Below are 12,213 nucleotides of genomic sequence, written 5' to 3'. Positions count from 1 at the left end.
TTCACCCTGAACAAGAGAGAACAACAACAGAAAACCCCCCCTCTGTTCTAGTCCAGCAGCATATTTGTTTGAAGCTATTGTATGCTAAGCAGGCAGAGCAAACTGACTTCTCGACAACGCTGTGCCAAGCGTTAAGCACAAAAAGAAATATTTATGTATGCTTAGTAGTGTCATAAAATAAAGTGCCTTGAAGGACTGACTGTTTTAGTGAAGTCACTGAACATCATTGTGACTTGAAGAAGGGTTTTATGTGCTTGAAAACTGTTTCTTCCAGAAGTGTCTGTCTTTACGTCTTTACTAGATTAATTAATATTGATGGCTCCCCCCAACATCTTGTCTCAAATACTGCACTTCAACTCATTTAATGCCTATGCAAAAGAGACCAAGGGGGGAAAATCCCAGTGTCATATTTTTGGTATCCTCTGTGAAAATAAGGGTTAGCCCCTATTCTATTCTAGTCCAATCCATATATTCCTTCACCTCACCTGCATCAGCACTGGCACTTGTTTGATGCTTCATGACGCTTGTGGGATTAGTTTTCTCTCTGCTCTCTCCTTCACTTCCCCATTCAGTCAGGACAGTGCCAATTCCAAAGATACAAAAAAAGATGTAGATGTGCATGTAGTTATCAGCTTTGAAATAAATCTGATAAAACCAGGAATTTATATACAGCGCAGCCCTTAAATCAAAACTTTCCAATACACTGAGATCTTTGCTGCCCTATGAGTACCCCAAAACTGGAACACGGGAAGAACTTTCACTGGCTGGACAAAACAGGGGTGACCTTAAATCCTCTGGGAACTCGTTACTAAATACTCAGGAGCAGGCTGACCTGCCTGCTTTCAGGCCTCCACTTCTCAGGGACTGGGGAGCTTTCCACTGCATGTTCCAGGCCTCTGGAAAGGGGGAACTTACAGAGACTAAACCCAGCTGGGTTTTGGGCAAAACGTAAAATTAAGTTAGTTGCATATAATCTTAATTATCACCTTCCTTCACAGAATATTAATGACAGAGAGGCTGTCTGTAGCACCAGTACTGACTCTGAAGTTAAGCAGCTGCTAAAAGGGGGAAGTAACGAAAGGCAGGCCATCTCATGAACGAAGATGCCATGATGTGAATGCCTGATGAGGAACCACAAAAACTGAGCAGGAAACAACCCCTGCCTGATGCTTCGTAATGGTTGGTAGGAGCTTATTTGCTGGGCAGCAAGGACAGCATTTCCCTGAAGACAGGTACTGAGATTCTTCCCATCTTTGGTTTCCACTGCGTAATGTGGTCTTGATCTGTTGGTGCCAATGGGGAACTATTTAAGTCACTCAACAATTTTACCTGCACCAGTCAGGCAGAGCAGTAATGCCATGCATTCCCGCCTGCCAGCAACTGTAAACAGCACATACGTGCTATAGGCTATTGGGCAGATGACGTTTTCAAAGGAGCAGTAAGTCCCATGAACTAGCACTTTACAATAATCACAGTATTCATTGAGACAGGATGCAGTGCTGCCAAGCCGCAGCTCCCCAGAAGAGGCAGTGCAGGAGCAGAGCGGTGGCTGAGGTCTGCTACCAGGAGCCAGTCACTACAGTGTCCAGCAGTGAATACCAGAAACTGAGCTTTTGGAAAAGAAAACCAGCACCCTTGGCTTTTCATATCTCAGGTTTCCTCCTAGGGCTTATTTAGTGTATAAAATAATTATGTAGATAGATATGTACACCTTTTCATGGAATCATAGAACAAGTAAGATTGGAAAAGACCTCTAGAATCATCAAGTCCAACCGTCAATCCAACACCACCATGTCTCCTAAACTATGCTCTGAAATGCCACGTCTACACATTTTTTTGAACACCTCCAGGGACGGTGACTCCACCACCTCTCTGGGCAGCCTCTTCCAGTGCCTGACCACTCTTGCAGTAAAGACATTTTCCCTAATATCCAATCTAAACCTCCCCTGACACAGCATGAGGCCATTTCCTCTCCTGTCACCTGTGACTTGGGAAAAGAGACCAACACCTACCTCGCTACAAACTCCTTTCAGGCAGTTGTAGAGAGCGGTAAGGTCTCCCCTCAGCCTCCTCTTCTCCAGGCTAAACAACCCCAGCTCCCTCAGCTGCTCATCAGACTTGTTCTCCAGACCCTTCACCAGCTTCGTTGCCCTTCTCTGGACACGCTCCAGCACCTCGATGTCCTTCTTGTAGTGAGGGGCCCTAAACTGACCCCAGTACTCAAGGTGCGGCCTCACCAGTGCCCAGTACAGGGGCACAATCACCCCCCTGCTCCTGCTGGCCACACTGCTCCTGCTAAAAGCCAGGATGCTGTTGGCATTCTTGGCCACCTGGGCACACTGCTGGCTCATGTTCAGCTGGCATAGCTGTCTTTTAGACAGAGATGCGCTTAAAATAAAAATTGCAGTCTGCTGTTTAACCCCACAGAGAAGTTCGCGCAGCTGCCCCGGCGCTCAGAAGTCTTTTAAACTCCTACACGGCAAAGGAAAGCTGTTCTGATGAACAGTGAACCTACAATCCCTTTTCTTCTGCTTCCCAAGTAAACAGCCAGCTTTCAGAAATATCTGAACCATATGAGCCATAATGCTTGACTCCGTTTTAGTAGTTCTGCCTTAAAATACTTGGAACAACACTATTTTTCAGTTTACGAAGAGCTTCAATCTACCCACATTACTAAAATTCTGTGGTGGTGTTTTCCCTTCTGCAGTTACTAGTATGCCGTAAGCCACAGGGTACTTTTTTCCAAAATACCTCTGAATATAAAGGAGCTAATAAGTACTTTTTTTTTTTCCTTTCTCTCAAGACTGTTTATTCCTTGCTAGAATGACGTCTCTTACACAGGCTTCTTGTCAAGAAAGAATCTTGAATTAAATCAATTCATGAAAGGAGCAGTTTGAAATCTAGTTTTAAAAACATTGAGCTGTTTTGCATTAGATCTGGGTTTAATGCTTGTGATGTTATGATCCTGTTTTCAGAGTTTAAGTTATTCACTTCTCTCTTTTTCTGAATTAAAAAACCGTGTAATAAAAAGGAAAAATGGCTGACTATGCAACAAAAACTGCAGAAGCACCTGCACATGTAATATTCTCAAAACAGCCAAAGCAGTAAGACAAAACCATGCAGCATCTCAAAATAACCTTTTTAGTTTATCATTTAATGGAATAGTTTATAACAATAGCTACAAATTTAACTCAAATACTGTTCTAGCTTCATGATACTGTCAAGTTCTTGGTCTTGTTTTGAATCCAAGCAAAAATGAGAAACCTGACTAGAAGCTGAAAAAAGAGCAGTTTTTCCAAACTGAACCTATACAAATTGTTAAGTGTCATTACAGTTTTCAGGATATGACAGAAAGAGCTAGCTAGAACTGGGCTAGTGGGAAATACCTATCCGTAACAAAAGAGTGCCTTTCATGGAGCATCAATTACTAAACACATCTTTTCCCCATCAACTCACTAAGAAACTCAACACCTCTCTCTACAAACAAGGCCAGAGAACTCAAGGTCATATTACTGTAGTTCACTGTTTCTCACCTTAGATGTAAAACCAACGATAAGACTCCAGATGGCACAAACACGGGACTGCCTGGCTCCTGCAAGGTTTAGGCTGGTATTAGCACTCCAGTCTCTTCATTAGCTTTTGGTCTCCCCCTGCCAGGTAAAGGCCTTGGCCCTGATCTTCAAAACAGCCAGTGGGCTAAGCCTCTGTTACAGCAGAGACTGCATTTTGATTTATGAAGAGCTAAGAAAAACAGCGCCCTGGACAATGCAGTCCGAAACAGAAGGCACAAAACCCGCATGCAATGCATCCTTAGTCAGAGGTGGCAAATCAGGAAGCAAACTTCCCCAGGAGGTTAGATAAGACCCAACTCTTGTCACATTTAGAACAGGCTGCAAAGTTTTGTAACTGGCCAAACCTTTCTCACTACCACTTGAGTGGCCGCCATACCAACTGCTTTCCTCAAGAGCAGTCACCCACACATATGTTATTCCCTAAGCACCAAGTTTAAGTAAGTTTATTTTCTGTGGACTTTCAATATGAGGCTGATGGATGGCTGCCAGTGAAACTTTTCATGATGTTGAGTGCAGCTTTTTGTTTGTCTAAAAGGGTGAGGTCGCAGTTCAAGACTTCCCTCAAGATGGAGGAAGACGATGACAGGACAACAGAGACAAAGACAATGACACAGGCTTCATTTTTAAGAAAACACACTGGAACTATGAACAAAGCAGTGTGAAACCCCAGAACACATTGATGAGTAATGTGCCTTGCTCCTAAAACTGTGGGTTGAATGAATATTGCTAACTTAAATATTTTTCTTGTAATACCTTTGAGTTTTCTACAGCCTCTCTAGGAAGATGACAATTTACTGCCAAGACTTCACACTTAACAACAGAAAGCTTGGCTTTTGGTGTCTCTACCAGAACACCACCTCTCAGCCTGGCTATCCCAGCAGACCAGATTCTTCCTGTAGACTCAACAGCAGGGATGAATTCTGTCCAACCTACAGCCATCTAAAAGCTAAGCCTTCTATATAGCCAACAGTATCTCTAGGTTATCCATCCCATCTATCTCAAATAGGATGAGTCACCCTCCGAACACATGCCATTCTTGACTGCACTAGGCTAACAACTTCACTTTAGCTAAATCGGGTGGTGGGGGGCCGGGGGGGGAATCTTGTTTGCAGTGTCTCTTAAGCCACAGAGTCTGCAGGCTTGCACGGGGTAAGGACAACCTCCTGGGCCGCCTGCCCACTGCAACTTTGTCGAGTGTAAAACAGCAAATCCTGCACGCCTGGGCACGTGCTTGCCACAATCTCTCTGTCACTTCCCAGGAAAAGAGGGGCCATCTTTCCACCCACTGCCTCTGGCTTTGGTTTCAGTTCTGCTGGCACTACACATGCTTCAGCGGCAGTCATCCTGGGTGAACGGTGCAGCCACTGCCCTGCCACTACGTCTGCAAAAACAGGTGGTACCTCGTCTTCACAGCCTTGACTCTCTATAGCAACCCTAAAGTATCAGCATGAAAAAAAGATTCGGCTTGTCATTACTCATTTTCTGTCCCAGGAAATAAAAGGATTCCTACCAACAAAGAAGGAAAATGAAGCCTAGAAGTTTATTATGAAATAAAAGCCTATTATGAAGTTTTTCATAACATAAAAAGATTTTCCACATTAATTTCAGCCTGGAACAAAAATTCTTTCTTCATTAGTTTTGTTTCAAAACATACTTTGAACACCTACTACTACAAACCAAACATCTGTGTATAAAGTGTCTTGGAAATGACATAAAATAATAATTATTAAAAAAATACATGTTAGTATGAATTTCTTGTTAGCATCTGCTCAATGCTTACAAATGTATTTCTTACAGTTGTCAGGATATTAGTGATGGGCAGATATTCCAGCCAGGATATTCCTGTTGGGCGGTGCTCCAGTCACAGCACCCTGCTCTGGCATCTCTGATTTCACAAATCAAAAGGGTCAGCCCCCTGGGGTGATTAGAGAAAATCTGGGAAATATGGCTGGTAAGATGCTGTGGGACCTGGTACAAATAAGCCAATAGTCAAAACTCTCTTCTTGAATAACTGAGACTCGTATCCTCACACACAGCAATAAGCTTAAGCAATTAAAACTGCTAAGAGATACCAGGCTTTCCGACTCAAGGTTCAATCCAGATAGCCCAAGTGATACTCAGATGCTTGATCACCATGAAAAAAACAACTCTGATGGTTAGGAAAATCTAAGAAGCCTCTAGTTACCCATGAGCCATTTAAAAATCTTTGTCCCTCAGCAGGACCCACAGAAATCCTCATGACTTTGGCACAAGATACATATCATGTATACTTGGCTTTGGGTTTTTTCTTTTTTTTTTTTTTTTTAAAGTAACAAGACAGCAGAAACCTATTTAGAGTTCACTTATGACAAATATTAAATAAATGGTGAAAACAATAAACAAGTATTTGTCACTACATCTTCTTCTGGAATGGGAAGGTAAAATTTTCAGGTGTTCAGGGATGATGTGACTATTGCAGAAGCCCAAGAGGAGTACCACCACAGACATCCACGGATGCAATATAAAGCCAACACTGAGCCGGATCAGTGAAAAGAAATAGATCTTAAAAAAAAAAAGATAATGCCTCTAACAGATTAGAGTTCAGATAGAAAGCATGATTTCTCTTTTAAATAAAGTTCACAGAAGAATGAGAAAAGAAGGAAAAAGAAAAATAACCCACCATCAACAGCACTGCAACCCACAGAGCTCGCTGCACTTAACACCCTTCTCCAGGCAAAGCCCTTAGGCATCAACACCGTCACCACAATGATGGATCCCATATTATGTGGAATAGATATTCCGGTTCTGTATATTGTTCTTCCAGGCAAAATACCACAGGCTGTTACCATAAACGTTTATATTATGGCTATGAGCAACATGTCTGTAGTTGCCCCCCACGTGCAACCACCTAAATTATGTAAATAAAAGGACTGTCACATGTGGCATACTTATCTGTCTTTAAACAGAAACTACAGCATTGAATTCTGAAAGAGATTCAAAAACTCCAGAGATATAGTCCTTTTTCTTTAATCACCCCAAATTGTGCTGCTCTCAGTTTCCACTACTGGCATCTGTTCAATGTTGCATCTCAAAATTTCCCAGTGAGCTGCAAAAGCAATTTTTGCTAATATTTCTGTATATTTTTAATATTTTAACATTCCTAAACATACTTATTGGGGAAAAAGTTGTATTGTGAGAATATTATATTATGTATTCATTCACAAAAAGTCATATAGTGGGAATGATACCTTTAAATACATGTATTTTAATTTAAAATAAACAAACAGATCTTTGACCAAAATGGGGCTACACAAGAATGACATTTGACCGATGACATTTGCTGTGATGACTTTTATTTTACAGAGCTTAAAATTTTCAGCCATGAAAAATTAAAGAAAACATGCTTACAGCTCTGTTTTTCAGCACTTTCTGGAAAGACTACCAACGCTAACAACTGAAGCAAGGAAAACAAGAAAAAACCCTCAAAAGTAAACAAACAGTATGGTGAGCACATGACAAACATGATTCTGTCTCTTCCGGCTTCTGTTAAAAAACCCCCTTTAATAAGCTTAATATTTTTGAAGTATGAAAACTAATTAAAAAGGAAACTGAAAGTTACCACGTGCTGTTGATTGATCATAGTAGATATATAAGATTTTCTTGCTTACAAGAAACCTTTGTTTTAATTTGAACACCACAATATCAGCCTTTACACCTGAATTCCTTTCACAAGTGGTAAACTAAATCAGGACCCTCATCCTCAACTCTTCCTAAAACTGAAGCTCGCTTGCATATTGAAAGGTGGACCCAAAGCTCTACGACACGCACAGGCTGCCCATGTAAATACTAGTTCCCACTTGGAAGAGCTGCGCGCTGCACACATTCACATGCACGTGCACACACACGCGCTCTCCAAGTGCCTCCTCAGGCTGGTGTCCTGAGCTGCAAACTACATTAAAAGCATGTCAGACACATGATGCTCGGTCCCAGTCAGCTGGGATACAAAAACACGTCTGGACACTTTTTGTGTCATGTATCAGCTAACACTTTCTTGAAGAAATCAAGTCATTGCTGCTTTTCTACTCATAAGAGGAAGGTTCAACATGGAAAATCTTTCTAAGGAGTTAATTTAAAACAGTACTTACTGCTATCCGCAGTATGGAAGCTTTCACAGAGGTCCATTTGTCCTGTCTGCGATCTATGACAAGAATAAACCCAATTCCAGAATCTCGTAAACTAAGTTTGAAGGCAGAAAGAAGAAAAAGAGAAACTTTAGTTAAAAATACAAATGAAACTCCTCTGGTTCTCTCACTTAAAAAAAACAGTTAAAATTAGCTTAAAGAAAAAAAAAAAGTAGCTTGACCTTTCTGTGCAGAATCTTCTTTGAGATGTTTAGATGAAGATATACTATATCACACAGATGCAGCAGTCCCAAATGTGCTCCACAGAGCTTCAAACCATATTCAAATAATGAATTCTTTTTCACAAAAGATAGTTTTACATTTCTTGTACTGAGATTATTTCACAGGAAAATAAACCCCTTTGATTCTCCATTGTTTTGGTGCTGATATAATCCCTCATTCATGCTGTTTTGAGTATAATTTCAGGATCAAAACAAAGTTGTTTTCCTTTTGCATCTGCTTTTAACCTTCTGTTTGAATCATATTCTTCCTCACTGGTATTTAAACCCCCTTAAAAACGCAGGTCCTTCTGATCATTCCACGATATTGCTCTGTGCATCTGAAATTCTTATATGCCTCCAGGTTGCAAACTTGTGCCCAGGTGCATTTTTACATTCACCGAAACAAAAAACCCCTATGGCGTTTAAACACTCCAAATCACAGATGAGAAAAATGAAATCAGATGCACTTCTCCAGAATGGAAACATCTGTGAGAGAGATCCCGCTCAAATCCTTGCGTACGGGTGACCTTTCTTTTTTGCCTGTGCTCAGCTGCATGTGTTACCGAGTCCCAATCAAGGGATCTGCTCCTGTTTTGTAATTCCCCATCTAAGCCAATTGTGCAATGCCAGCAGCAGCCCTTGCCAGCCAATCGCAATCAAAATGGAAATGACAGGCAAATACAAGGCAGATGGGCTCAGATTTGTTATTTTCTCATATATTTGGTAATTTTTAATATATGTGCTGTATTTTCAGTCCAGATAGTAATTTACTGCAAGGCCTACTGTCTGCACTGTGTGAGATTTAGAAATATTGTGCATCGATTTGTTACCATCATACCTTAAATACAGTATAAAAATCAACACAACAGAACGTCGGGATCCCTTGTTTGAGATTGCTGAATCATGAAAACGCCAGCTTTGCTTTACAAGATTATGTTGGTAGCATAATAATAAGAGGATGTTGAGGAGGACAACGAACACGGGTAACCAGATGTGTCATCTTAAGCTATTCTTCAAAATTACAAGTTTAAAACATGACTCACAGTCTATCCCCTCTTAAATACTGTAATATCTGTCAAATTTACAGACTAAACATTTAGAGAGAAACACGAATAATCATCAAAAAAATGCAAAAGAACACTTGTTTTCTTTCAAAAGAAGCTTATCAGTCATTTTAACATAGCAGAATATTAGAAACAACCCCTTACTACCCACATTCAGTGCACGTTACTTACCTCTTGCCTCTGGGTTAGGACAACACTGATAAAAAATATCTGAGTACTTGCCTTGTAAAGCCTGAATAATCCTTGCAGACGAACAGGGCTTTATATTAGCAATATGCTTCCCACTACAGTAAACTTCCATGATTTACTAAAGCTTCCCCTCTTCCTCCTCTTTATTTGAAGAACAAAAGGAGGAGAGAGATCCAGACTGATTTTTCGCATCTTCCTGTTCCCCATTTAAAGTTCCTACCATTTTAATCTTTAGCCACTGAGCAAAATAATATGCTAATTACAACCATGTTCCACAATAATCAGGTAGCAAAACAAACTCCTTGGGTTACACAGCCTAAACTTGGATGAATGGAGGCAAAAACGTGCTACAGCTGTTCCCACAGCAGTTTATGTGGATTTTGAAGAGTATTGAGACTCTTAAAGAGCTACTTCCCCTGCTCAGTAGAAGTCCCCAGGAGTCCTAAAATTTCTGCATACTTCCTGAGCGGAAGCATAATCTCAGATCCCACAGAGTATCTAAATGCAACATCTATATTACAATAAACTATTGACATTTCTGTGTAACAGCAATACATTTAAAGCCTCTGACAGAGCGTCAGATTTGTCTCCAGGAGCGCAGGGAAAGACAGACTCAGCTGGGATCCCAGAGACAATCTAGATGCCAGCTCCACAGTTAATCATCTGCCTCAACACCTAGCAATAAGCAAAGCTTAATATCATTCTCCTAGAAAAGACAACAAGGCTTACTTAAGTGGAAGAGTTGACAAAAGAAAGCACGTCTCTAAGATAGTCCAATAGATGTCTTTAGCCAGCCTTCTTTTTCCATTGGATCAAATACGTCGGGTGGTTGCATGATTCGGAACGTGTCCCCCTTCCAGGCTCAGAAATAAAACTGGGATTCCCCACTGCTGCTAAGAGGAGACCCAGGGGCGAAGTCTTGAGCACCTGACTTCAAACTGTTAACACTTCATTAACACAGATTGCTTGAAAAAAATTCTGAACCCGATCACAGTGGCAAAAATACTTGTTAGTGTCCTGTTGCACAGGGCTGGCTATTGAGTCCGGGATTCAGCTCCAGCAAGTCATAGACAGGAAGCAACAAACCAAACTAAGACATTGTGTACAGCAAAGTTGAGAACATTATGAAGACAACAAAGTCACGTATTCAAGAAAAGTAAATACTGGAAACAGGTCTGTTTGCCAGTGCACCCTTGCTCTACTGACCTCTCTTTGCTGCCACACACACCTGCATATGTAGTTACAAGGCAGTTTGCAAGACCCCCCTCTCTTTTAGGGCACAGGATGAATGGTGCTCTGATAACAAGCAGGTATTCTATTTGCCTTTGGCTCCTGATTTAACTGTGAGTGACAGCTTTCTCTCAGCCATATTTTTTTATATTCTATCCAAATACTGATTTCCCCTCACCCCCCATTTGAGAATAAAGCATTTTGGGTTCTGCTCTGTGTCTCAGCAGAAGCATGCTTGGATGGGCACAGCCTGTCCTACTCATCAAGCTTTACCCCTTGCCTTGCTCCAGTACTGTACTCATCAGCTTAACCCAGGTCTTCTCACGCCCCTCAACCACTCTCCAATAAACTTGTCATCACCACCGCATTTGTCTCTCCTGTTTATCACTTCAACCACTCTCACTCCTTGCTGCCTTGTCCCAAAAGCAGCTCAGAAAGTCTTGGTGCTTTATTTTTTTTTATTTTATACTGTCAGAACAAATGACCAGATCAGTTCTCACCCCACCCCATCCTGAATATCGCTGTCCCTTCCTCCTCCAGCCCAAGTCCCCCTCCTACATCCCACTCGTCCTTTAGTATCTTCCCTTGGGTGGACATCTCCCTTAGCCGGGGTCCTGTCTGTTGACTCAGGCAGCTTGCCTGCGCTGCCTGTCTGTCAACAGGCAGCACTCGCACCCCATGAGACAGTCTTTCTGTTCTCAGCCCTGGTAGCGGACCTGGCTCTAGGGCAGCTCATTCTGCAACCACAGAGAAGCCCCTGCTCAGCCCCAGGATGAAGTGGGACATTTTTGACAACAGATTCGAGTAGCTACTGAGCACTTGGGACTTGGGCCGATTTTTCTCAGGATAGTTCCTTGACACAAAGGGCATCATTCTTCTAAGTGTCAAGTCCCAAAGTCCTTGACCAAAGGATATAGACACTTGAGCTTCTCCAACAAAGGGCTGTTTCAGTGTTTGAAAAGCACAGTGGATTTGTTCCCTAACCTCCGGGAACAACTCAGCTATTTTGGCTGAACATTAAAACAGAAACTCAGTGAGACATCACAAATGAAAAGAAAATTTGGCAGAATTGTAAATGACTGGAAACCAACCCTTACAGTGAGAAACAGCAGACAACCTTAGCAGAAGCACCTGCCTATTACGGCTTCTTGACATTTCCCTTACAATCTCGGGTTTTTTTAACGCATTAACTTGTATCCGGTGTACTTTCTGAAACATAATTTATATAAGCTTGTAATTCAAAGTTAGTACTTCCTTCCTTTGTTTCTCTCCGAACACACAAAGCAACACCCCCATCATAAGATAAGCTCTGTTCTTCTGTTTATTCACCAGCACAAAGAACAGAACATTTTTAGAATGGCAGAGAAACCATCCCTGCTCTGCAGGAAATGTGTCTGGCAAACTCAAAAAGGCCAGGTCAGAACGGTAGAAAGCAGGGGAAGGGGCGCAGGGGCCTCAGAGGACAGATAATGGGGAAAAAAATGCAGCAGAGGGTAGACTTTCTGCTCAGTCCCCTCCCTCTGTCCTGGGAGCCAGTGTAACACCATTTGGAGATGGTGAGAGTGAGGTTGAAGTACCTGCCCAACAAGCACCAAGTTCTCCATGTAGACTGTAGAGCAGGAACTGTATTTTCCACTTAGCGACTCTTCAGCTTTAGATTATGGAGACATCTCTCTGTCTTGTTTGCAAGACTTATGAGCTCATGCACCTGAGGGAAAGGGTGGGAAAGCTTACAGTACGTAGGACTGCAGAAGGAAACTTCCCTCTGGCGTGTGTG

At 41.9% G+C, this 12,213-nt stretch overlaps 1 protein-coding gene across 12 annotated transcripts in view; it reads right to left on the bottom strand.

The window, feature by feature from the left end:
• The window catches only part of MCF2L (MCF.2 cell line derived transforming sequence like), a 164,590-nt gene that overhangs the window by 32,582 nt on the left and 119,795 nt on the right, over positions 1-12,213 (bottom strand). For 9 of the 12 annotated variants that reach the window (XR_012660348.1, XM_075091214.1, XM_075091188.1 and 6 more), the window contains one exon: positions 7,697-7,787. Coding sequence is in view for 8 of the 12 variants with exons in the window: in XM_075091214.1 (XP_074947315.1) it covers positions 7,697-7,787 (91 nt within the window). In the remaining 4 variants the exon portion in view is untranslated. Of the gene's footprint in view, positions 1-7,696; positions 7,788-7,914; positions 8,538-9,935; positions 10,067-12,213 lie in introns of those variants that run through there. The other 3 variants (XM_075091245.1, XM_075091240.1, XM_075091255.1) reach the window with 3 other exon arrangements.

The sequence above is a fragment of the Phalacrocorax aristotelis genome, chromosome 1 (genome assembly GCF_949628215.1).
Source record: "Phalacrocorax aristotelis chromosome 1, bGulAri2.1, whole genome shotgun sequence".
NCBI classification, from domain to species: domain Eukaryota; kingdom Metazoa; phylum Chordata; class Aves; order Suliformes; family Phalacrocoracidae; genus Phalacrocorax; species Phalacrocorax aristotelis.
Note: the sequence above shows the minus strand (reverse complement) of the source record. Positions and strands in the feature narration are given on the sequence as shown.